Raw genomic sequence first — 27,913 nt, 5'->3', positions numbered from 1 at the left:
TTTTCTTATTATAATTTATATCATTATTTCATTTATTTGTGTATGATGTTGTTGTTGTTGTTGTGTTTGATGTATGTGTGTGTTTCAGACGTGTTGGGGGGGTACAACGGGACGATCTTTGCCTACGGCCAGACGGCGTCAGGAAAGACTCACACCATGGAGGTCAGACTCTCTTTACTCTCCATCTCTCACCTGAACGTGTCATCAGAACAAAACCCATTTCCCTGAAGTGTTCTGTTCCAGCGTTGAGTGTCTTAATCTGAGTAATAACACTGAGTATTAGCGAGTAACAACACTGAGTATTAGTGAGTAACAACACTGAGTATTAGTGAGTAACAACACTGAGTATTAGTGAGTAATAACACTGAGTATTAGTGAGTAACAACACTGAGTATTAGTGAGTAACAACACTGAGTATTAGTGAGTAATAACACTGAGTATTAGTGAGTAATAACACTGAGTATTAGTGAGTAACAACACTGAGTATTAGTGAGTAAAAACACTGAGTATTAGTGAGTAAAAACACTGAGTATTAGTGAGTAACAACACTGAGTATTAGTGAGTAATAACACTGAGTATTAGTGAGTAATAACACTGAGTATTAGTGAGTAAAAACACTGAGTATTAGTGAGTAACAATACTGAGTATTAGTGAGCAACAACACTGAGTATTAGTGAGTAACAATACTGAGTATTAGTGAGCAACAACACTGAGTATTAGTGAGTAACAACACTGAGTATTAGTGAGTAATAACACTGAGTATTAGTGAGTAACAACACTGAGTATTAGTGAGTAACAATACTGAGTATTAGTGAGCAACAACACTGAGTATTAGTGAGTAACAACACTGAGTATTAGTGAGTAATAACACTGATTATTAGTGAGTAACAACACTGAGTATTAGTGAGTAACAATACTGAGTATTAGTGAGTAACAACACTGAGTATTAGTGAGTAATAACACTGAGTATTAGTGAGTAAAAACACTGAGTATTAGTGAGTAACAATACTGAGTATTAGTGAGCAACAACACTGAGTATTAGTGAGTAATAACACTGAGTATTAGTGAGTAATAACACTGAGTATTAGTGAGTAACAACACTGAGTATTAGTGAGTAAAAACACTGAGTATTAGTGAGTAACAATACTGAGTATTAGTGAGCAACAACACTGAGTATTAGTGAGCAACAACACTGAGTATTAGTGAGTAATAACACTGAGTATTAGTGAGCAACAACACTGAGTATTAGTGAGTAAAAACACTGAGTATTAGTGAGTAACAATACTGAGTATTAGTGAGCAACAACACTGAGTATTAGTGAGTAATAACACTGAGTATTAGTGAGTAATAACACTGAGTATTAGTGAGTAACAACACTGAGTATTAGTGAGTAAAAACACTGAGTATTAGTGAGTAACAACACTGAGTATTAGTGAGTAATAACACTGAGTATTAGTGAGTAACAACACTGAGTATTAGTGATTAATAACACTGAGTATTAGTGAGTAACAACATTGAGTATTAGTGAGTAAAAACACTGAGTATTAGTGAGTAAAAGCACTGAGTATTAGTGAGTAACAATACTGAGTATTAGTGAGTATTAGTGAGTAATAACACTGAGTATTAGTGAGTAACAACACTGAGTATTAGTGAGTAAAAACACTGAGTATTAGTGAGTAATAACACTGAGTATTAGTGAGTAATAACACTGAGTATTAGTGAGTAACAACACTGAGTATTAGTGAGTAAAAACACTGAGTATTAGTGAGTAACAACACTGAGTATTAGTGAGTAATAACACTGAGTATTAGTGAGTAACAACACTGAGTATTAGTGAGTAAAAACACTGAGTATTAGTGAGTAAAAACACTGAGTATTAGTGAGTAACAACACTGAGTATTAGTGAGTAAAAACACTGAATATTAGTGAGTAACAATACTGAGTATTAGTGAGCAACAACACTGAGTATTAGTGAGTAACAACACTGAGTATTAGTGAGTAATAACACTGAGTATTAGTGAGTAACAACACTGAGTATTAGTGAGTAACAACACTGAGTATTAGTGAGTAATAACACTGAGTATTAGTGAGTAATAACACTGAGTATTAGTGAGTAAAAACACTGAGTATTAGTGAGTAATAACACTGAGTATTAGTGAGTAATAACACTGAGTATTAGTGAGTAACAACACTGAGTATTAGTGATTAATAACACTGAGTATTAGTGAGTAACAACACTGAGTATTAGTGAGTAACAACACTGAGTATTAGTGAGTAATAACACTGAGTATTAGTGAGTAAAAACACTGAGTATTAGTGAGCAACAACACTGAGTATTAGTGAGTAACAACACTGAGTATTAGTGAGTAATAACACTGAGTATTAGTGAGTAAAAACACTGAGTATTAGTGAGTAACAACACTGAGTATTAGTGAGCAATAACACTGAGTATTAGTGAGTAATAACACTGAGTATTAGTGAGTAACAACACTGAGTATTAGTGAGCAATAACACTGAGTATTAGTGAGTAACAACACTGAGTATTAGTGATTAATAACACTGAGTATTAGTGAGTAACAACACTGAGTATTAGTGAGTAAAAACACTGAGTATTAGTGAGTAAAAACACTGAGTATTAGTGAGTAACAATACTGAGTATTAGTGAGTATTAGTGAGTAATAACACTGAGTATTAGTGAGTAACAACACTGAGTATTAGTGAGTAAAAACACTGAGTATTAGTGAGTAATAACACTGAGTATTAGTGAGTAACAACACTGAGTATTAGTGAGTAACAATACTGAGTATTAGTGAGTAATAACACTGAGTATTAGTGAGTAACAACACTGAGTATTAGTGAGTAATAACACTGAGTATTAGTGAGTAATAACACTGAGTATTAGTGAGTAACAACACTGAGTATTAGTGAGTAAAAACACTGAGTATTAGTGAGTAATAACACTGAGTATTAGTGAGTAACAACACTGAGTATTAGTGAGTAAAAACACTGAGTATTAGTGAGTAATAACACTGAGTATTAGTGAGTAATAACACTGAGTATTAGTGAGTAATAACACTGAGTATTAGTGAGTAACAACACTGAGTATTAGTGAGTAAAAACACTGAGTATTAGTGAGTGATAGCACTGAGTATTAGTGAGTAAAAACACTGAGTATTAGTGAGTAATAACACTGAGTATTAGTGAGTAATAACACTGAGTATTAGTGAGTAACAACACTGAGTATTAGTGAGTAAAAACACTGAGTATTAGTGAGTGATAGCACTGAGTATTAGTGAGTAAAAACACTGAGTATTAGTGAGTAATAACACTGAGTATTAGTGAGTAACAACACTGAGTATTAGTGAGTAAAAACACTGAGTATTAGTGAGTAATAACACTGAGTATTAGTGAGTAACAACACTGAGTATTAGTGAGTAACAACACTGAGTATTAGTGAGTAATAACACTGAGTATTAGTGAGTAATAACACTGAGTATTAGTGAGTAACAACACTGAGTATTAGTGAGTGACAGCACTGAGTATTAGTGAGTAATAACACTGAGTATTAGTGAGTAAAAACACTGAGTATTAGTGAGTAACAACACTGAGTATTAGTGAGTAATAAAACACTGAGTATTAGTGAGTAATAACACTGAGTATTAGTGAGTAACAACACTGAGTATTAGTGAGTAAAAACACTGAGTATTAGTGAGTAATAACACTGAGTATTAGTGAGTAACAACACTGAGTATTAGTGAGTAAAAACACTGAGTATTAGTGAGTAATAACACTGAGTATTAGTGAGTAACAACACTGAGTATTAGTGAGTAACAACACTGAGTATTAGTGAGTAACAACACTGAGTATTAGTGAGTGATAGCACTGAGTATTAGTGAGTAACAACACTGAGTATTAGTGAGTAAAAACACTGAGTATTAGTGAGTAACAATACTGAGTATTAGTGAGTATTAGTGAGTAATAACACTGAGTATTAGTGAGTAACAACACTGAGTATTAGTGAGTAAAAACACTGAGTATTAGTGAGTAATAACACTGAGTATTGGTGAGTAACAACACTGAGTATTAGTGAGTAATAACACTGAGTATTAGTGAGTAATAACACTGAGTATTAGTGAGTAACAACACTGAGTATTAGTGAGTAAAAACACTGAGTATTAGTGAGTAATAACACTGAGTATTAGTGAGTAACAACACTGAGTATTAGTGAGTAAAAACACTGAGTATTAGTGAGTAATAACACTGAGTATTAGTGAGTAATAACACTGAGTATTAGTGAGTAACAACACTGAGTATTAGTGAGTAACAACACTGAGTATTAGTGAGTAATAACACTGAGTATTAGTGAGTGATAACACTGAGTATTAGTGAGTAACAACACTGAGTATTAGTGAGTAAAAACACTGAGTATTAGTGAGTAACAACACTGAGTATTAGTGAGTAAAAACACTGAGTATTAGTGAGTAACAATACTGAGTATTAGTGAGTATTAGTGAGTAATAACACTGAGTATTAGTGAGTAACAACACTGAGTATTAGTGAGTAAAAACACTGAGTATTAGTGAGTAATAACACTGAGTATTGGTGAGTAACAACACTGAGTATTAGTGAGTAATAACACTGAGTATTAGTGAGTAATAACACTGAGTATTAGTGAGTAAAAACACTGAGTATTAGTGAGTAATAACACTGAGTATTAGTGAGTAACAACACTGAGTATTAGTGAGTAAAAACACTGAGTATTAGTGAGTAATAACACTGAGTATTAGTGAGTAACAACACTGAGTATTAGTGAGTAAAAACACTGAGTATTAGTGAGTAATAACACTGAGTATTAGTGAGTAATAACACTGAGTATTAGTGAGTAACAACACTGAGTATTAGTGAGTAACAACACTGAGTATTAGTGAGTAATAACACTGAGTATTAGTGAGTGATAACACTGAGTATTAGTGAGTAACAACACTGAGTATTAGTGAGTAAAAACACTGAGTATTAGTGAGTAACAACACTGAGTATTAGTGAGTAATAACACTGAGTATTAGTGAGTAAAAACACTGAGTATTAGTGAGTGATAACACTGAGTATTAGTGAGTAAAAACACTGAGTATTAGTGAGTGATAACACTGAGTATTAGTGAGTAAAAACACTGAGTATTAGTGAGTAATAACACTGAGTATTAGTGAGTGATAACACTGAGTATTAGTGAGTAAAAACACTGAGTATTAGTGAGTAAAAACACTGAGTATTAGTGAGTAAAAACACTGAGTATTAGTGAGTATTAGTGAGTAAAAACACTGAGTATTAGTGAGTAACAACACTGAGTATTATTGAGTAAAAACACTGAGTATTAGTGAGTAAAAACACTGAATGTTAGTGAGTAAAAACACTGAGTATTAGTGAGTAAAAACACTGAGTATTAGTGAGTAACAACACTGAGTGTTAGTGAGTAAAAACACCGAGTATTAGTGAGTATTAACAGTGAGTATTAGTGAGTATTAACACTGAGTATTAGTGAGTAAAAACACTGAGTATTAGTGAGTAAAAACACTGAGTATTAGTGAGTAAAAACACTGAGTATTAGTGAGTAAAAACACTGAGTATTAGTGAGTAATAACACTGAGTATTAGTGAGTAATAACACTGAGTATTAGTGAGTATTAGTGAGTAACAACACTGAGTATTAGTGAGTATTAGTGAGTAATAACACTGAGTATTAGTGAGTATTAGTGAGTAACAACACTGAGTATTAGTGAGTAAAAACACTGAGTATTAGTGAGTATTAGTGAGTAAAACACTGAGTATTAGTGAGTAAAAACACTGAGTATTAGTGAGTAAAAACACTGAGTATTAGTGAGTAATAACACTGAGTATTAGTGAGTAAAAACACTGAGTATTAGTGAGTAAAAACACTGAGTATTAGTGAGTGATAACACTGAGTATTAGTGAGTAACAACACTGAGTATTAGTGAGTAAAAACACTGAGTATTAGTGAGTAATAACACTGAGTATTAGTGAGTAAAAACACTGAGTATTAGTGAGTGATAACACTGAGTATTAGTGAGTAAAAACACTGAGTATTAGTGAGTGATAACACTGAGTATTAGTGAGTAAAAACACTGAGTATTAGTGAGTAAAAACACTGAGTATTAGTGAGTAATAACACTGAGTATTAGTGAGTGATAACACTGAGTATTAGTGAGTAAAAACACTGAGTATTAGTGAGTATTAGTGAGTAATAACACTGAGTATTAGTGAGTGATAACACTGAGTATTAGTGAGTAAAAACACTGAGTATTAGTGAGTAAAAACACTGAGTATTAGTGAGTAAAAACACTGAGTATTAGTGAGTATTAGTGAGTAAAAACACTGAGTATTAGTGAGTAACAACACTGAGTATTATTGAGTAAAAACACTGAGTATTAGTGAGTAAAAACACTGAGTGTTAGTGAGTAAAAACACTGAGTATTAGTGAGTAAAAACACTGAGTATTAGTGAGTAACAACACTGAGTATTATTGAGTAAAAACACTGAGTATTATTGAGTAAAAACACTGAGTATTAGTGAGTATTAACAGTGAGTATTAGTGAGTATTAACAGTGAGTATTAGTGAGTATTAACACTGAGTAATAGTGAGTAAAAACACTGAGTATTAGTGAGTATTAACAGTGAGTATTAGTGAGTATTAACAGTGAGTATTAGTGAGTATTAACAGTGAGTATTAGTGAGTATTAACACTGAGTATTAGTGAGTAAAAACACTGAGTATTAGTGAGTAAAAACACTGAGTATTAGTGAGTAAAAACACTGAGTATTAGTGAGTAAAAACACTGAGTATTAGTGAGTAATAACACTGAGTATTAGTGAGTATTAGTGAGTAACACCACTGAGTATTAGTGAGTATTAGTGAGTAATAACACTGAGTATTAGTGAGTATTAGTGAGTAACAACACTGAGTATTAGTGAGTAAAAACACTGAGTATTAGTGAGTATTAGTGAGTAAAACACTGAGTATTAGTGAGTAAAAACACTGAGTATTAGTGAGTAACAACACTGAGTATTAGTGAGTAAAAACACTGAGTATTGTGAGTATTAGTGAGTAAAAACACTGAGTATTGTGAGTATTAGTGAGTAAAAACACTGAGTATTAGTGAGTAAAAACACTGAGTATTAGTGAGTAAAAACACTGAGTATTAGTGAGTAACAACACTGAGTATTAGTGAGTATTAGTGAGTAATAACACTGAGTATTAGTGAGTATTAGTGAGTAACAACACTGAGTATTAGTGAGTAAAAACACTGAGTATTAGTGAGTAAAAACACTGAGTATTAGTGAGTAAAAACACTGAGTGTTAGTGAGTAACAACACTGAGTATTAGTGAGTATTAGTGAGTAATAACACTGAGTATTAGTGAGTATTAGTGAGTAACAACACTGAGTATTAGTGAGTAACAACACTGAGTATTAGTGAGTAACAACACTGAGTATTAGTGAGTAAAAACACTGAGTATTAGTGAGTAAAAACACTGAGTGTTAGTGAGTAAAAACACTGAGTATTAGTGAGTAAAAACACTGAGTATTAGTGAGTAAAAACACTGAGTATTAGTGAGTAACAACACTGAGTATTAGTGAGTAAAAACACTGAGTATTAGTGAGTAAAAACACTGAGTATTAGTGAGTAAAAACACTGAGTATTAGTGAGTAACAACACTGAGTATTAGTGAGTATTAGTGAGTAATAACACTGAGTATTAGTGAGTATTAGTGAGTAACAACACTGAGTATTAGTGAGTAACAACACTGAGTATTAGTGAGTAACAACACTGAGTATTAGTGAGTAAAAACACTGAGTATTAGTGAGTAAAAACACTGAGTGTTAGTGAGTAAAAACACTGAGTATTAGTGAGTAAAAACACTGAGTATTAGTGAGTAACAACACTGAGTATTATTGAGTAAAAACACTGAGTATTATTGAGTAAAAACACTGAGTATTAGTGAGTATTAACAGTGAGTATTAGTGAGTATTAACAGTGAGTATTAGTGAGTATTAACACTGAGTAATAGTGAGTAAAAACACTGAGTATTAGTGAGTATTAACAGTGAGTATTAGTGAGTATTAACAGTGAGTATTAGTGAGTATTAACAGTGAGTATTAGTGAGTATTAACACTGAGTATTAGTGAGTAAAAACACTGAGTATTAGTGAGTAAAAACACTGAGTATTAGTGAGTAAAAACACTGAGTATTAGTGAGTAAAAACACTGAGTATTAGTGAGTAATAACACTGAGTATTAGTGAGTATTAGTGAGTAACACCACTGAGTATTAGTGAGTATTAGTGAGTAATAACACTGAGTATTAGTGAGTATTAGTGAGTAACAACACTGAGTATTAGTGAGTAAAAACACTGAGTATTAGTGAGTATTAGTGAGTAAAACACTGAGTATTAGTGAGTAAAAACACTGAGTATTAGTGAGTAACAACACTGAGTATTAGTGAGTAAAAACACTGAGTATTGTGAGTATTAGTGAGTAATAACACTGAGTATTGTGAGTATTAGTGAGTAAAAACACTGAGTATTAGTGAGTAAAAACACTGAGTATTAGTGAGTAAAAACACTGAGTATTAGTGAGTAACAACACTGAGTATTAGTGAGTATTAGTGAGTAATAACACTGAGTATTAGTGAGTATTAGTGAGTAACAACACTGAGTATTAGTGAGTAAAAACACTGAGTATTAGTGAGTAAAAACACTGAGTATTAGTGAGTAAAAAACACTGAGTATTAGTGAGTAAAAACTCTGAGTATTAGTGAGTAACAACACTGAGTATTAGTGAGTATTAGTGAGTAAAAACACTGAGTATTAGTGAGTAACAACACTGAGTATTATTGAGTAAAAACACTGAGTATTAGTGAGTAAAAACACTGAGTGTTAGTGAGTAAAAACACTGAGTGTTAGTGAGTAAAAACACTGAGTATTAGTGAGTAACAACACTGAGTGTTAGTGAGTAAAAACACTGAGTATTAGTGAGTAATAACACTGAGTATTAGTGAGTAATAACACTGAGTATTAGTGAGTATTAGTGAGTAACAACACTGAGTATTAGTGAGTAACACCACTGAGTATTAGTGAGTATTAGCGGGTAATAACACTGAGTATTAGTGAGTATTAGTGAGTAACAACACTGAGTATTAGTGAGTAAAAACACTGAGTATTAGTGAGTATTAGTGAGTAAAAACACTGAGTATTAGTGAGTAAAAACACTGAGTATTAGTGAGTATTAGTGAGTAAAAACACTGAGTATTAGTGAGTAACAACACTGAGTATTTGTGAGTATTAGTGAGTAAAAACACTGAGTATTAGTGAGTAAAACACTGAGTATTAGTGAGTAAAAACACTGAGTATTAGTGAGTAAAAACACTGAGTATTAGTGAGTAAAAACACTGAGTATTAGTGAGTAACAACACTGAGTATTAGTGAGTATTAGTGAGTAAAACACTGAGTATTAGTGAGTAACAACACTGAGTATTATTGAGTAAAAACACTGAGTGTTAGTGAGTAAAAACACTGAGTATTAGTGAGTAACACCACTGAGTATTAGTGAGTATTAGTGAGTAAAACACTGAGTATTAGTGAGTAACAACACTGAGTATTAGTGAGTAAAAACACTGAGTATTAGTGAGTAACAACACTGAGTATTAGTGAGTATTAGTGAGTAAAACACTGAGTATTAGTGAGTAACAACACTGAGTATTATTGAGTAAAAACACTGAGTGTTAGTGAGTAATAACACTGAGTATTAGTGAGTATTAGTGAGTAAAAACACTGAGTGTTAGTGAGTAATAACACTGAGTATTAGTGAGTAGCAACACTGAGTGTTAGTGAGTAAAAACACTGAGTGTTAGTGAGTAACAACACTGAGTGTTAGTGAGTATTAACACTGAGTATTAGTGAGTATTAACAGTGAGTATTAACAGTGAGTATTAACAGTGAGTATTAGTTAGTATTAACAGTGAGTATTAGTGAGTATTAACAGTGAGTATTAACAGTGAGTATTAACAGTGAGTATTAACAGTGAGTATTAGTGAGTATTAACAGTGAGTATTAACAGTGAGTATTAACAGTGAGTATTAACAGTGAGTATTAGTGAGTATTAACAGTGAGTATTAACAGTGAGTATTAACAGTGAGTATTAGTGAGTATTAACAGTGAGTATTAGTTAGTATTAACAGTGAGTATTAGTGAGTATTAACAGTGAGTATTAACGGTGAGTATTAACAGTGAGTATTAACAGTGAGTATTAGTGAGTATTAACAGTGAGTATTAACAGTGAGTATTAACAGTGAGTGTTAGTGAGTAAAAACACTGAGTGTTAGTGAGTAAAAACACTGAGTGTTAGTGAGTAAAAACACTGAGTGTTAGTGAGTAAAAACACTGAGTATTAGTGAGTAACAACACTGAGTGTTAGTGAGTAAAAACACTGAGTATTAGTGAGTAATAACACTGAGTATTAGTGAGTAATAACACTGAGTATTAGTGAGTATTAGTGAGTAATAACACTGAGCATTAGTGAGTATTAGTGAGTAACAACACTGAGTATTAGTGAGTAAAAACACTGAGTATTAGTGAGTATTAGTGAGTAAAAACACTGAGTATTAGTGAGTAAAAACACTGAGTATTAGTGAGTAACAACACTGAGTATTTGTGAGTATTAGTGAGTAAAAACACTGAGTATTAGTGAGTAAAACACTGAGTATTAGTGAGTAAAAACACTGAGTATTAGTGAGTAAAAACACTGAGTATTAGTGAGTAAAAACACTGAGTATTAGTGAGTAACAACACTGAGTATTAGTGAGTATTAGTGAGTAAAAACACTGAGTATTAGTGAGTAACAACACTGAGTATTATTGAGTAAAAACACTGAGTGTTAGTGAGTATTAGTGAGTAAAAACACTGAGTGTTAGTGAGTAAAAACACTGAGTATTAGTGAGTAAAAACACTGAGTATTAGTGAGTAAAAACACTGAGTGTTAGTGAGTAACAACACTGAGTGTTAGTGAGTAAAAACACTGAGTATTAGTGAGTAAAAACACTGAGTGTTAGTGAGTAACAACACTGAGTGTTAGTGAGTAAAAACACTGAGTGTTAGTGAGTAACAACACTGAGTGTTAGTGAGTAACAACACTGAGTGTTAGTGAGTAACAACACTGAGTGTTAGTGAGTAAAAACACCGAGTATTAGTGAGTATTAACACTGAGTATTAGTGAGTATTAACAGTGAGTATTAACAGTGAGTATTAACAGCGAGTATTAGTTAGTATTAACAGTGAGTATTAGTGAGTATTAACAGTGAGTATTAACAGTGAGTATTAACAGTTAGTATTAACAGTGAGTATTAACAGTGAGTATTAACAGTGAGTATTAGTGAGTATTAACAGTGAGTATTAGTTAGTATTAACAGTGAGTATTAGTGAGTATTAACAGTGAGTATTAACGGTGAGTATTAACAGTGAGTATTAACAGTGAGTATTAGTGAGTATTAACAGTGAGTATTAACAGTGAGTATTAACAGTGAGTATTAACAGTGAGTGTTAACAGTGAGTATTAACAGTGAGTATTACAGTGAGTATTAACAGTGAGTATTAGCAGTGAGTATTAGCAGTGAGTATTAACAGTGAGTATTAACAGTGAGTATTAACAGTGAGTGTTAACAGTGAGTATTAACAGTGAGTATTAACAGTGAGTATTACAGTGAGTATTAACAGTGAGTATTAGCAGTGAGTATTAGCAGTGAGTATTAACAGTGAGTATTAACACTGAGTATTAGTGAGTATTAACAGTGAGTATTAACAGTGAGTATTAACAGTGAGTATTAGTGAGTATTAACACTGAGTATTAGTGAGTAAAAACACCGAGTATTAGTGAGTATTAGTTAGTATTAACAGTGAGTATTAACAGTGAGTATTAACAGTGAGTGTATCCTCAGGGGAGTCTGCACAGCCCTCGTCTGATGGGGATCATCCCCAGAATCTCTCAGGATATCTTCGACCACATCTACGCTATGGACGAGAACCTGGAGTTCCACATCAAGGTGAGACCTGTCTGTCTGCCTCTCATACACCTGTCTTCCTCTCAGACACCTGTCTGTCTCTCATACACCTGTCTTCCTCTCAGACACCTGTCTGTCTCTCATACACCTGTCTGTCTCTCAGACACCTGTCTGCCTGCCTCTCATACACCTGTCTGCCTCTCATACACCTGTCTGCCTCTCAGACACCTGTCTGTCTCTCAGACACCTGTCTGCGTCTCAGACACCTGTCTGTCTGCCTGCCTCTCATACACCTGTCTGCCTCTCATACACCTGTCTGCCTCTCAGATACCTGTCTGCCTCTCATACACCTGTCTGCCTCTCAGACACCTGTCTGTCTCTCAGACACCTGTCTGCGTCTCAGACACCTGTCTGTCTGCCTGCCTCTCATACACCTGTCTGCCTCTCAGACACCTGTCTGCCTCTCAGACACCTGTCTGTCTCTCAGACACCTGTCTGCTTCTCAGACACCTGTCTGTCTGCCTGCCTCTCATACACCTGGCTGCCTCTCATACACCTGTCTGCCTCTCATACACCTGTCTGCCTCTCATACACCTGTCTGCCTCTCAGACACCTGTCTGCCTCTCATACACCTGTCTGCCTCTCAGACACCTGTCTGCGTCTCAGACACCTGTCTGTCTGCCTCATACACCTGTCTGCCTGCCTCTCATACACCTGTCTGCGTCTCAGACACCTGTCTGTCTGCCTGCCTCTCATACACCTGTCTGCCTCTCATACACCTGTCTGCCTCTCAGACACCTGTCTGCCTTTCATACACCTGTCTGCCTCTCATACACCTGTCTGCCTCTCAGACACCTGTCTGCCTTTCATACACCTGTCTGCCTCTCATACACCTGTCTGCCTCTCATACACCTGTCTGCGTCTCAGACACCTGTCTGTCTGCCTCTCAGACACCTGTCTGTCTCTCAGACACCTGTCTGCGTCTCAGACACCTGTCTGTCTGCCTCTCAGACACCTGTCTGTCTGCCTCTCAGGGTTAACATAGAGCGTGTCAGGGTTAATCTGAGACAGAGAGCGCCCCCTAGAGGAGCTGCAGCACCTCTCCTGCTTCCTGAGGGTGACCATTATTATTTATTATTTTAATATTTTATTTATTTATTCTTTTGATTTGATCTGATATGTAATAGCAGGTGTTTATATGATCCTGTGTGCATGCGTCCTGCAGAGGGAGCAGCGATGCGTTCAGGGACCCGCTGGGCTCCATATGTTTCTGACCTGCTGCTCTGCTCTCTGCATCCCATACAACACGTATAAATACCACATAAAACACACAGGGTGTTCACTCACAGGAGATTAATATAAGTATTAATCATATTACAGCTTGTTGTGTTTATGAATATAAAATCTAGATAATAACATGTGTAGAAATACACAGTTATTATATCATGTATTACTGCTCAATGAACCATGTCTGCCTCTTTCTGCAGGTCTCTTATTTTGAAATCTATCTGGATAAAATCAGGGACTTACTGGATGGTGAGTCAACATATTTAATATAGTCATATTTATATGTACTGTATATGTATATGTTTATATATTTTTTTTAAAGCTGACGGATGTGTTTAATCTTTTAGTGTCGAAGACAAACCTGGCCGTTCACGAGGACAAGAACAGAGTTCCCTTTGTGAAGGTGAGTACTCTGTAGTACTAATACTGTAGTACTCAGACTGTAGTACTAATACTGTAGTACTAATACTGTACTACTCAGACTGTAGTACTAATACTGTAGTACTCAGACTGTAGTACTAATACTGTAGTACTCAGACTGTGAAGTCAACTTGGAGAATCCTCACCGGAGATCAAAGGGTTAAAAAGTCGGGCTGATTGACAGAGTGGCAGCTGTCTGAAATCATTCCCTAATTGCTAATCAGCGTCGCTGCACCTTTGAAAGCAACGCACCTGAAAGAAGGGCGGTAATCAAAGCTGGAGAGGGACAAACTAAGAGCGTGCGTCCAGCAGCAGCAACGAATCAGCAGAAGAAACATCAAAGGAGAGCACTGCTGCAGCCATAAAAAGCTGGAGAGGCGGCCGGTGAGAGACGAACTGTGTGTTTAGTTAAGAGTCTACAACTTGCCGTTTGTGGAGCACGTTAGAACGTGCGTTCTAGTTCAGTGTCATTTGTTTGTTTGATGTCCTCAAGCTAAAGCAACATGATTGTTGATTTAAAAACGAATATGATTTGTTTATTGAGAGATGTAGGTTGATACAAACGGTTTGAATGCTGCTAAAAATTCAGTCTATTATATTTGCATTTTTAATGAGACAGCATAAGTTAAAAACGGTTTAAAAACATAACTCATAAAAATACACTCAGAAAGTAAAAACAATATTCACAAGTGTTACAAAATATATGTAAAGCATGTATTTTTGCATTTATTATTTCATGTGCATTGTATTTACAGTAATTATTTTTTATTTTTCATTTATGTTTTTCTACCTTACAACCTTACTACTACATAAGCTGTACTGCAAAAACTAAAGTAAAGAAGAACTCAAAAGAAAGCAAAGTTGTGGTCATTGTGTGAGTGAAACCCTCCTATGGACTGTACCATCCCTTTCAAGCGGGGAAACGGCAAACATACCCAAGGGCTTGATACATACTGTGTACTTCCTGTCAGTACTGTGTTAATGTGTACTTCCTGTCAGTACTGTAGTACTCATACTGTGTACTTCCTGTCAGTACTGTGTTACTGTGTACTTCCTGTCAGTACTGTAGTACTCATACTGTCTACTTCCTGTCAGTACTGTGTTAATGTGTACCTCCTGTCAGTACTGTAGTACTCATACTGTGTACTTCCTGTCAGCACTGTAGTACTCATACTGTGTACTTCCTGTCAGCACTGTAGTACTCATACTGTGTACTTCCTGTACCTCCTGTCAGGGCTGCACGGAGCGTTTTGTTTCCAGTCCAAATGAAGTGATGGACGTCATCGACGAGGGGAAAGCCAACCGGCACGTCGCCGTCACCAGTCAGTACTGCCATTACTACTGTTATTACGAACAATACTACTGCTATGACTACTGTTATTACTACTATCAATACTTTTGTTACTATTGCTGCTCCTACTATTCGACTTAGTCCTCTCATTTGGAATCTTGTTAGCAACCTCCGTTTTTTTAAATCCAGCAGTGGGATATTATTGATGTATTTTATGTCTTAGAATACAAATCTCTTCAGCTCTTGTTCATGGTGTTCATGGTGTTCATGGTGTTCATGGTGTTCATGGTGTTCATGGTGTTCATGGTGTTCAACGTGTTCATGGTGTTCAACGTGTTCATGGTGTTCAACGTGTTCATGGTGTTCAACGTGTTCATGGTGTTCAACGTGTTCAACGTGTTCATGGTGTTCAACGTGTTCATGGTGTTCAACGTGTTCAACGTGTTCATGGTGTTCAACGTGTTCATGGTGTTCAACGTGTTCATGGTGTTCATGGTGTTCAACGTGTTCATGGTGTTCATGGTGTTCATGGTGTTCAACGTGTTCAACGTGTTCATGGTGTTCAACGTGTTCATGGTGTTCAACGTGTTCATGGTGTTCAACGTGTTCATGGTGTTCATGGTGTTCATGGTGTTCATGGTGTTCAACGTGTTCATGGTGTTCATGGTGTTCATGGTGTTCAACGTGTTCATAGTGTTCATGGTGTTCATGGTGTTCAACGTGTTCATGGTGTTCATGGTGTTCAACGTGTTCATGGTGTTCAACGTGTTCATAGTGTTCATGGTGTTCATGGTGTTCAACGTGTTCATAGTGTTCATGGTGTTCATGGTGTTCAACGTGTTCATGGTGTTCATGGTGTTCAACGTGTTCATAGTGTTCATGGTGTTCCTGGTGTTCAACGTGTTTGTGGTGTTCATGGTGTTCATGGTGTTCATGGTGTTCATGGTGTTCAACGTGTTCATAGTGTTCATGGTGTTCAATGTGTTCATGGTGTTCATGGTGTTCAACGTGTTCAACGTGTTCATGGTGTTCATGGTGTTCAACGTGTTCATAGTGTTCATGGTGTTCATGGTGTTCAACGTGTTCAACGTGTTCATCGTGTTCAACGTGTTCATGGTGTTCAACGTGTTCATGGTGTTCAACGTGTTCATAGTGTTCATGGTGTTCATGGTGTTCAACGTGTTCATGGTGTTCAACGTGTTCATGGTGTTCATGGTGTTCAACGTGTTCATAGTGTTCATGGTGTTCATGGTGTTCAACGTGTTCATGGTGTTCAACGTGTTCATAGTGTTCATGGTGTTCCTGGTGTTCAACGTGTTCGTGGTGTTCATGGTGTTCATGGTGTTCATGGTGTTCATGGTGTTCATGGTGTTCAACGTGTTCATAGTGTTCATGGTGTTCATGGTGTTCAGTGTGTTCATGGTGTTCATGGTGTTCAACGTGTTCATGGTGTTCATGGTGTTCAACGTGTTCATGGTGTTCAACGTGTTCATGGTGTTCAACGTGTTCATGGTGTTCATGGTGTTCATGGTGTTCATGGTGTTCATGGTGTTCAACGTGTTCATGGTGTTCATGGTGTTCAACGTGTTCATGGTGTTCATGGTGTTCATGGTGTTCAACGTGTTCATGGTGTTCATGGTGTTCAACGTGTTCATGGTGTTCATGGTGTTCAAAGTGTTCAAAGTGTTCATGGTGTTCATGGTGTTCATGGTGTTCATGGTGTTCAACGTGTTCATGGTGTTCATGGTGTTCAACGTGTTCATGGTGTTCAACGTGTTCATGGTGTTCATGGTGTTCAACGTGTTCATGGTGTTCATGGTGTTCAACGTGTTCATGGTGTTCATGGTGTTCATGGTGTTCAACGTGTTCATGGTGTTCATGGTGTTCAACGTGTTCATGGTGTTCATGGTGTTCATGGTGTTCAACGTGTTCATGGTGTTTTGTGGTCCTGACTCAGCATTTGTTTGTTTCGTTGTCAGACATGAACGAGCACAGCTCTCGCAGCCACAGCATCTTCCAGATCAACATCAAGCAGGAGAACGTGGAGACGGAGCTCAAACTCTCGGGGAAACTCTACCTGGTAGACCTGGCCGGGAGCGAGAAAGTACGGCTAGCATTAGCTTTGCATTCACCACGTCATGTTCGGGAAACCTTTCCAAAGAGAGCAGCACAGAAACATCCAGAGTCACACATCTAAATCAAACAAACCAATACAAATAACACACTCTTAGAAAGATAATATTGAGACCCGTTGAATGACGATGTTTTTGTCCAGGTGAGTAAGACGGGGGCAGAAGGCGCCGTGTTAGACGAAGCCAAGAACATCAACAAGTCTCTGTCGGCTCTCGGGAACGTGATCGCTGCTCTGAGTGAAGGAACGGTGAGTCCAAAAATAACCTGAGATATCACAAGCTGAACTTTATGTAGTCTAAACGTTAGGAGTCCTGTCAGGGTCCAGGACTCATTCCTGCACCACTAACTGATGTGTGTTTGTAGAAAACCCACGTCCCGTACAGAGACAGTAAGATGACCCGGATCCTCCAGGACTCTCTGGGGGGAAACTGCCGGACCACCATCATCATCTGCTGCTCGCCTTCAGCCTACAACGAGGCCGAGACCAAGTCCACCCTCATGTTTGGACAGAGGTACCTCAGACACTCACCTGTTGGAGCATGAAGCACTTCTCTGTGAAACGGTCTGATGGGGGGCTATCTGGAAGGACTTATACACATTACATCAACACCACGAGACAGAACAAGGTCCAGGAGTCAAACTGTTTACGTCCTTTCTGCCTGAACATCATCAGATTACATACTGAGATTAGTGCAGCATTAAGGCTGATTAAGGCTTTTTATCAATTCACACACAATCCGTCAGTCCGTCCATCAGTCCGTCCATCAGTCCGTCCATCAGCTGTTTCCTGTCAGACAGCGCACAGTTGTCTGAGTTTTGTCTCTGTGCCTCAGAGCGAAGACCATAAAGAACACGGTGTCTGTGAACCTGGAGTTGACGGCTGAGGAGTGGAAGAAGAAGTACGAGAAGGAGAAGGAGAAGAACCGGGGTCTGAACGTCGTGATCCAGAAACTGGAGAACGAGCTGAAGCGCTGGAGGAAAGGTAAACAGGAAGTTTAATGAGTTGAATCTTTAATTATTATGATGTCTTTATTGATTAAGAACCATGCATCAAAATACATGTATCTTGAAGGGAGAAAAGCTAATGATGTGTTGCCAGTTAAACTGTTGGGTTGTCAGAGGACGTTTTGATAAAGTTTGAGATTTTAACTCCTCAGGTGAGTCAGTACCTGTGGTGGAGCAGCTGAGCAGCAGGAACAAGCAGAGCAGCAGTGAGACTTCAGCAGTGATTGACAGCTTGGTCCCGCCCCCTGCACCGCTGTCAGACGGAGAGAAGACACAGTACGAGACGCTCATCACCGACCTGTACCAGCAGCTGGATTACAAGGTGAGTCCTACCTGTACCAGCAGCTGGATTACAAGGTGAGTCTCACCTGTACCAGCAGCTGGATTACAAGGTGAGTCCAACCTGTACCAGCAGCTGGATTACAAGGTGAGTCTCACCTGTACCAGCAGCTGGATTACAAGGTGAGTCCTACCTGTACCAGCAGCTGGATTACAAGGTGAGTCTCACCTGTACCAGCAGCTGGATTACAAGGTGAGTCCTACCTGTACCAGCAGCTGGATTACAAGGTGAGTCTCACCTGTACCAGCAGCTGGATTACAAGGTGAGTCTCACCTGTACCAGCAGCTGGATTACAAGGTGAGTCCTACCTGTACCAGCAGCTGGATTACAAGGTGAGTCCTACCTGTACCAGCAGCTGGATTACAAGGTGAGTCCTACCTGTACCAGCAGCTGGATTACAAGGTGAGTCTCACCTGTACCAGCAGCTGGATTACAAGGTGAGTCCTACCTGTACCAGCAGCTGGATTACAAGGTGAATCCTACCTGTACCAGCAGCTGGATTACAAGGTGAATCCTACCTGTACTAGCAGCTGGATTACAAGATGAGTCCTACCTGTACCAGCAGCTGGATTACAAGATGAGTCCAACCTGTACCAGCAGCTGGATTACAAGGTGAGTCCTACCTGTACCAGCAGCTGGATTACAAGATGAGTCCAACCTGTACCAGCAGCTGGATTACAAGATGAGTCCTACCTGTACCAGCAGCTGGATTACAAGGTGAGTCCTACCTGTACCAGCAGCTGGATTACAAGGTGAGTCTCACCTGTACCAGCAGCTGGATTACAAGGTGAGTCCTACCTGTACCAGCAGCTGGATTACAAAGTGAGTCTTACCTGTACCAGCAGCTGGATTACAAGGTGAGTCCTACCTGTACCAGCAGCTGGATTACAAGGTGAGTCCTACCTGTACCAGCAGCTGGATTACAAGGTGAGTCCAACCTGTACCAGCAGCTGGATTACAAGGTGAGTCTCACCTGTACCAGCAGCTGGATTACAAGGTGAGTCCTACCTGTACCAGCAGCTGGATTACAAGATGAGTCCAACCTGTACCAGCAGCTGGATTACAAGATGAGTCCTACCTGTACCAGCAGCTGGATTACAAGGTGAGTCCTACCTGTACCAGCAGCTGGATTACAAGGTGAGTCTCACCTGTACCAGCAGCTGGATTACAAGGTGAGTCCTACCTGTACCAGCAGCTGGATTACAAAGTGAGTCTTACCTGTACCAGCAGCTGGATTACAAGGTGAGTCCTACCTGTACCAGCAGCTGGATTACAAGATGAGTCCAACCTGTACCAGCAGCTGGATTACAAGGTGAGTCTCACCTGTACCAGCAGCTGGATTACAAGGTGAGTCCTACCTGTACCAGCAGCTGGATTACAAGGTGAGTCCTACCTGTACCAGCAGCTGGATTACAAGATGAGTCCAACCTGTACCAGCAGCTGGATTACAAGGTGAGTCCAACCTGTACCAGCAGCTGGATTACAAGGTGAGTCCAACCTGTACCAGAATCAGAATCACAGTTCCTTTATTTGTCCCGCAGCGGGGACATTTACGGTACAACAAGAGTATGCACACGTTCTTAATAACGGAAACAAGTAAATAAGTTAAAAACTAATTGTAGATAAGTAAACGAAAACAAACTAAGTAGCAGTATCTTTAAAAAAAAATAAAAAACTAGCTGGCAATGTTTACAGATTGTTAATGAATTGACAGAAAAATGAAGGGTATATTCCACAAAGGTTTATATATTTATATTCCGAGGTTTATTGCACATCGGGGGTATTTCAGTCTGTGTTTCGGGGTCTACCGGCCAGCTCCCCTCTGTATGGTGGAGTCTCTGACGAAATGTTCTGGCTGATGTTTCAGGACGATGACATCAACCATCACAGCCAGACGGCGGAGAGACTCAAGCAGCAGCTGATGGATCAGGAAGAGGTGAGTCACCTGAACTCTCTCAAAGGTCCTAACCTCCATCATACTGTGCATCTAACCTGTCCAATCGCCCCTCCATCACCCCTCCATCACCCCTCCATCATCCCCCCATCATCCCTCCATCATCCCCCCATCATCCCTCCATCATCCCTCCATCATCCCTCCATCATCCCCCCATCATCCCTCCATCATCCCTCCATCATCCCTCCATCATCCCCCCATCATCCCTCCATCACCCCTCCATCACCCCTCCATCATCCCTCCATCATCCCTCCATCATCCCTCCATCATCCCTCCATCATCCCACCATCACCCCTCCATCATCCCCCCATCATCCCTCCATCACCCCTCCATCATCCCACCATCACCCCTCCATCATCCCTCCATCATCCCACCATCACCCCTCCATCATCCCTCCATCATCCCTCCATCATCCCCCCATCATCCCTCCATCATCCCTCCATCATCCCTCCATCATCCCCCCATCATCCCTCCATCATCCCTCCATCATCCCTCCATCATCCCCCCATCATCCCTCCATCACCCCTCCATCACCCCTCCATCATCCCTCCATCATCCCTCCATCATCCCTCCATCATCCCTCAATCACCCCACCATCATCCCACCATCATCCCCCCATCATCCCTCCATCACCCCTCCATCATCCCACCATCACCCCTCCATCATCCCTCCATCATCCCTCAATCACCCCACCATCACCCCTCCATCATCCCACCATCACCCCTCCATCATCCCTCCATCATCCCACCATCACCCCACCATCATCCCACCATCATCCCCCATCACCCCTCCATCATCCCTCCATCATCCCACCATCACCCCTCTATCATCCCTCCATCATCCCACCATCATCCCCCCATCACCCCTCCATCATCCCACCATCATCCCCCCATCACCCCTCCATCATCCCTCCATCACCCCTCCATCATCCCACCATCATCCCCCCATCACCCCTCCATCATCCCTCCATCATCCCTCCATCATCCCTCCATCATCCCTCCATCATCCCTCCATCATCCCACCATCATCCCTCCATCATCCCTCCATCATCCCACCATCATCCCTCCATCCTCCCTCCATCATCCAGCTGCTGGTGTCCAGCCGTCAGGAATATGAGCGAGTGCAGGAGGAGTTGTCGCGGCTGCACAGGGACAGTGACTCGGCCAAAGATGAGGTGAAGGAGGTGCTGCAGGCGCTGGAGGAACTCGCCGTCAACTACGACCACAAGAGCCAGGAGGTGGAGAACAAGAACAGCTGCAACACACAGCTGAACCTGGAGCTGGCACAAAAAACTGTGAGTCCTCACGAGGAAACACGGGTCAGGAGAATGGGAGATACTAGGAGGTAGGACTTAAGGATGTCAAGAAGATAAAATCCTAGGAGGTAGGATGGTAGGACTTTAGGATGTCAAGAAGATAAGATACTAGGAGGTAGGATGGACAGAGTGTAGGATGTAAAGAAGATAAGATACTCGGTGGTAGGATGGACAGAGTGTAGGATGTGGAGATGTTAGGACTTTAGGGTTGGGATGGCAGGACCCTTGGTTGTGGTGATACCAGAACTTTGTAAGGTTGTTAGGACTTATGGAACTTATGTTGTGATGATGGTAGAACCTGATGTTAGTACTTGTGTTAAGGTAGTAGAACAATATGATGTTAGTATGAGAGGATGTTTGGATGTTAGGACGGTACGATGTTAGAATTAACAATCTTCTTCTCTTTGTGAGTCCAGGCCAGTCTGGATGCGGTTCAGAGGGAGTTCTCCACTCTGCAGGAGGTCAGTTCTCATCACAAGAAGAGATCCACAGAGATCATCAGCCTGATGCTCAGAGACCTCAGTGACATCGGCAGCCTCCTCGGAACCACCGACCTCAGAGCGGTGAGACCTTCTGTTCACCTGTCACCTGTCTGCTGTCTCTTGTCACCTGTCACCTGTCTGCTTAATGCTAACAGGGAAATATAAAGCATCTGTTACCCAGCATGATGAGTCCTGTCTGCTTCAGATGACGGAGGCCAGTGGAGTGATGGAGGAGGAGTTCACCACCGCCCGGCTCTACATCAGTAAGATGAAGTCTGAGGTCCGGTCTGTGGTGAGTCGCAGCAGGCAGCTGGAGGTCAGCCTGACGGAGAACACAGGCAGGATGGAGGCCAACGAGACAGAGCTGAGCGCCTGCCAGCTGCTCGTCTCCCAGGTAACACTCACTCAGTCACTCAGGTAACACAGATACTAACACTCACTCACTCACTCAGGTAACACGGATACTAACACTCACTCAGTCATTCAGGTAACACAGATACTAACACTCACTCAGTCATTCAGGTAACATGGATACTAACACTCACTCAGTCATTCAGGTAACACAGATACTAACACTCACTCACTCATTCAGGTAACACAGATACTAACACTCACTCAGTCATTCAGGTAACACAGATACTAACACTCACTCAGTCATTCAGGTAACACAGATACTAACACTCACTCACTCATTCAGGTAACACGGATACTAACACTCACTCAGTCATTCAGGTAACACAGATACTAACACTCACTCAGTCATTCAGGTAACACAGATACTAACACTCACTCAGTCATTCAGGTAACACGGATGCTAACACTCACTCAGTCATGCAGGTAACACAGATACTAACACTCACTCATTCATTCAGGTAACACAGATACTAACACTCACTCAGTCATTCAGGTAACACAGATACTAACACTCACTCAGTCATTCAGGTAACACAGATACTAACACTCACTCAGTCATTCAGGTAACACAGATACTAACACTCACTCAGTCACTCAGGTAACACAGATACTAACACTCACTCAGTCATTCAGGTAACACAGATACTAACACTCACTCAGTCATTCAGGTAACACAGATACTAACACTCACTCAGTCACTCAGGTAACACAGATACTAACACTCACTCAGTCATTCAGGTAACACAGATACTAACACTCACTCACTCATTCAGGTAACATGGATACTAACACTCACTCAGTCTCTCAGGTAACACAGATACTAACACTCACTCACTCATTCAGGTAACACAGATACTAACACTCACTCAGTCATTCAGGTAACACAGATACTAACACTCACTCAGTCATTCAGGTAACACAGATACTAACACTCACTCACTCATTCAGGTAACACGGATACTAACACTCACTCAGTCATTCAGGTAACACAGATACTAACACTCACTCAGTCATTCAGGTAACACAGATACTAACACTCACTCAGTCATTCAGGTAACACGGATGCTAACACTCACTCAGTCATGCAGGTAACACAGATACTAACACTCACTCATTCATTCAGGTAACACAGATACTAACACTCACTCAGTCATTCAGGTAACACAGATACTAACACTCACTCACTCACTCAGGTAACACAGATACTAACACTCACTCAGTCATTCAGGTAACACAGATACTAACACTCACTCAGTCATTCAGGTAACACAGATACTAACACTCACTCAGTCATTCAGGTAACACAGATACTAACACTCACTCAGTCACTCAGGTAACACAGATACTAACACTCACTCAGTCATTCAGGTAACACGGATGCTAACACTCACTCAGTCATGCAGGTAACACAGATACTAACACTCACTCATTCATTCAGGTAACACAGATACTAACACTCACTCAGTCATTCAGGTAACACAGATACTAACACTCACTCAGTCATTCAGGTAACACAGATACTAACACTCACTCAGTCATTCAGGTAACACAGATACTAACACTCACTCAGTCACTCAGGTAACACAGATACTAACACTCACTCAGTCATTCAGGTAACACAGATACTAACACTCACTCAGTCATTCAGGTAACACAGATACTAACACTCACTCAGTCACTCAGGTAACACAGATACTAACACTCACTCAGTCATTCAGGTAACACAGATACTAACACTCACTCACTCATTCAGGTAACATGGATACTAACACTCACTCAGTCTCTCAGGTAACACAGATACTAACACTCACTCAGTCATTCAGGTAACACAGATACTAACACTCACTCAGTCATTCAGGTAACACAGATACTAACACTCACTCAGTCATTCAGGTAACACAGATACTAACACTCACTCACTCATTCAGGTAACACGGATACTAACACTCACTCAGTCATTCAGGTAACACAGATACTAACACTCACTCAGTCATTCAGGTAACACAGATACTAACACTCACTCAGTCATTCAGGTAACACAGATACTAACACTCACTCAGTCATTCAGGTAACACAGATACTAACACTCACTCAGTCACTCAGGTAACACAGATACTAACACTCACTCAGTCATTCAGGTAACACAGATACTAACACTCACTCAGTCATTCAGGTAACACAGATACTAACACTCACTCAGTCACTCAGGTAACACAGATACTAACACTCACTCAGTCATTCAGGTAACACAGATACTAACACTCACTCAGTCATTCAGGTAACACGGATACTAACACTCACTCAGTCACTCAGGTAACACAGATACTAACACTCACTCAGTCATTCAGGTAACACAGATACTAACACTCACTCAGTCACTCAGGTAACACGGATACTAACACTCACTCAGTCATTCAGGTAACACGGATACTAACACTCACTCAGTCACTCAGGTAACACAGATACTAACACTCACTCAGTCACTCAGGTAACACGGATACTAACACTCACTCAGTCATTCAGGTAACACAGATACTAACACTCACTCAGTCACTCAGGTAACACGGATACTAACACTCACTCAGTCATGCAGGTAACACAGATACTAACACTCACTCAGTCTCTCAGGTAACACAGATACTAACACTCACTCAGTCATTCAGGTAACACAGATACTAACACTCACTCAGTCATTCAGGTAACACAGATACTAACACTCACTCAGTCTCTCAGGTAACACGGATACTAACACTCACTCAGTCATTCAGGTAACACAGATACTAACACTCACTCAGTCATTCAGGTAACACAGATACTAACACTCACTCAGTCACTCAGGTAACACAGATACTAACACTCACTCATTCACTCAGGTAACACAGATACTAACACTCACTCAGTCATTCAGGTAACACAGATACTAACACTCACTCAGTCATTCAGGTAACACGGATACTAACACTCACTCAGTCACTCAGGTAACACAGATACTAACACTCACTCAGTCATTCAGGTAACACAGATACTAACACTCACTCAGTCACTCAGGTAACACGGATACTAACACTCACTCAGTCATTCAGGTAACACGGATACTAACACTCACTCAGTCACTCAGGTAACACAGATACTAACACTCACTCAGTCTCTCAGGTAACACGGATACTAACACTCACTCAGTCATTCAGGTAACACAGATACTAACACTCACTCAGTCATGCAGGTAACACAGATACTAACACTCACTCAGTCACTCAGGTAACACGGATACTAACACTCACTCAGTCACTCAGGTAACACAGATACTAACACTCACTCAGTCTCTCAGGTAACACGGATACTAACACTCACTCAGTCATTCAGGTAACACAGATACTAACACTCACTCAGTCATGCAGGTAACACAGATACTAACACTCACTCAGTCATTCAGGTAACACAGATACTAACACTCACTCAGTCATTCAGGTAACACAGATACTAACACTCACTCAGTCATTCAGGTAACACAGATACTAACACTCACTCAGTCATTCAGGTAACACAGATACTAACACTCACTCAGTCATTCAGGTAACACAGATACTAACACTCACTCAGTCATTCAGGTAACACAGATACTAACACTCACTCAGTCATTCAGGTAACACAGATACTAACACTCACTCAGTCATTCAGGTAACACAGATACTAACACTCACTCACTCACTCACTCACTCACTCAGGTAACACAGATACTAACACTCACTCAGTCATTCAGGTAACACAGATACTAACACTCACTCAGTCATTCAGGTAACACAGATACTAACACTCACTCAGTCATTCAGGTAACACAGATACTAACACTCACTCACTCACTCACTCACTCACTCAGGTAACACGGATACTAACACTCACTCAGTCATTCAGGTAACACAGATACTAACACTCACTCACTCACTCACTCACTCACTCAGGTAACACAGATACTAACACTCACTCAGTCATCCAGGTAACACAGATACTAACACTCACTCAGTCATTCAGGTAACACAGATACTAACACTCACTCAGTCATTCAGGTAACACAGATACTAACACTCACTCATTCATCCAGGTAACACCTGCAGAAACACTCACTCATTCATCCAGGTAACACCTGCAGATACTTAGGGGTTCACCTGTGCAGACTCTCTGTTCATAATGAATACATGACTGTAACGCTGATGTTCCTGCAGCTCCAGGCGAAGGTGTGCTCGCTGACGGAGGCTCTGCAGGGATTGGAGCAGAAGAAGAGGCAGCTGGAGGAGAGTCAGGACGCTCTCATGGAGGAGGCGGCCAAGCTGCACGCTCAAGGTCAGTCGCCATGGTGATAGGAAACGCTGCTCTCTCATTGGCTGACGTTCGGTTAACATTGAACACATTCAAAACACTGTGTGTGTGTGTGTGTGTGTGTGTGTGTGTGTGTGTGTGTGTGTGTGTGTGTGTGTGTGTGTGTGTGTGTGTGTGTGTGTGTGTGTGTGTGTGTGTGTGTGTGTGTGTGTGTGTGTGTGTGTGTGTGTGTGTGTGTGTGTGTGTGTGTGTGTGTGTAGGTCAGATGCAGCACGGGAAGGTGACGGATAAAGAGAAGGAGCACATGAGCCGCCTGCAGGACGCAGAGGAGATGAAGGTACGGGTGGATCTGCAGCAGGACACTCAGTAACTGTTGAAGTGTCCCAGAGCCTCTGTGTTGTGATGTTCACAGGATTTAGTAAAGTAGGCTATTCATCAGAACAGTTTGTTGTTAATACCTACTGTAGGTTGATATTAAATAATGAAGTGACGTGTGTTGCCGTGCAGAGGACTCTGGAGGAGCAGATGGAGAACCACAGAGAGGTTCACCACAAACAGCTGAGCCGCCTGAGAGACGAGATCGAGCTGAAGCACCGAGAGGGGGAGCGCCTCAAAGAGTACGTGTTACATATTTATACATCATATGTGTTACAGGGTGCAGACTAATTAAACCAATACAAATAGTGAAAGAAATAACAAGAGAAATACAATTGAGAGAATTTTGAGAAAAATCTATATTTTCCCAACAAGAATGTCTTGAGATTTGCAAGAGGAGTCTTTTTACACGTAAATGGAATATAATATTTAGAGAAATAAAGATGCAAACAGGTTAATGTTTCTGGTTGTTCTTTACAGAGTCCAGGTATTTAATAATCTGAATTGGGATGAAAATGTCTCT

At 40.0% G+C, this 27,913-nt stretch overlaps 1 protein-coding gene across 1 annotated transcript in view; it reads left to right on the top strand.

The window, feature by feature from the left end:
* Nucleotides 1–27,913, top strand: part of LOC307030604 (kinesin heavy chain-like) — a 45,594-nt gene that overhangs the window by 6,512 nt on the left and 11,169 nt on the right. Inside the window, exons 3-19 of the mRNA XM_079667112.1 lie at nt 89–162; nt 11,998–12,102; nt 13,548–13,596; nt 13,695–13,750; nt 15,002–15,089; nt 17,038–17,162; nt 17,334–17,438; nt 17,555–17,703; nt 18,025–18,173; nt 18,349–18,518; nt 20,404–20,472; nt 21,578–21,784; nt 22,222–22,368; nt 22,493–22,681; nt 26,922–27,039; nt 27,276–27,352; nt 27,523–27,632. Of these exons, the coding sequence (XP_079523238.1) occupies nt 89–162; nt 11,998–12,102; nt 13,548–13,596; nt 13,695–13,750; nt 15,002–15,089; nt 17,038–17,162; nt 17,334–17,438; nt 17,555–17,703; nt 18,025–18,173; nt 18,349–18,518; nt 20,404–20,472; nt 21,578–21,784; nt 22,222–22,368; nt 22,493–22,681; nt 26,922–27,039; nt 27,276–27,352; nt 27,523–27,632 (1,987 nt within the window). The remainder of the gene's footprint in view (nt 1–88; nt 163–11,997; nt 12,103–13,547; nt 13,597–13,694; nt 13,751–15,001; nt 15,090–17,037; nt 17,163–17,333; nt 17,439–17,554; nt 17,704–18,024; nt 18,174–18,348; nt 18,519–20,403; nt 20,473–21,577; nt 21,785–22,221; nt 22,369–22,492; nt 22,682–26,921; nt 27,040–27,275; nt 27,353–27,522; nt 27,633–27,913) is intronic.

This window comes from Notothenia rossii, assembly GCF_949606895.1.
Source record: "Notothenia rossii genome assembly, chromosome: 2".
Classification (NCBI taxonomy): domain Eukaryota; kingdom Metazoa; phylum Chordata; class Actinopteri; order Perciformes; family Nototheniidae; genus Notothenia; species Notothenia rossii.
The sequence above is the reverse complement of the archived record's forward strand: the minus strand, read 5'-3'. Positions and strand labels throughout refer to the sequence as shown.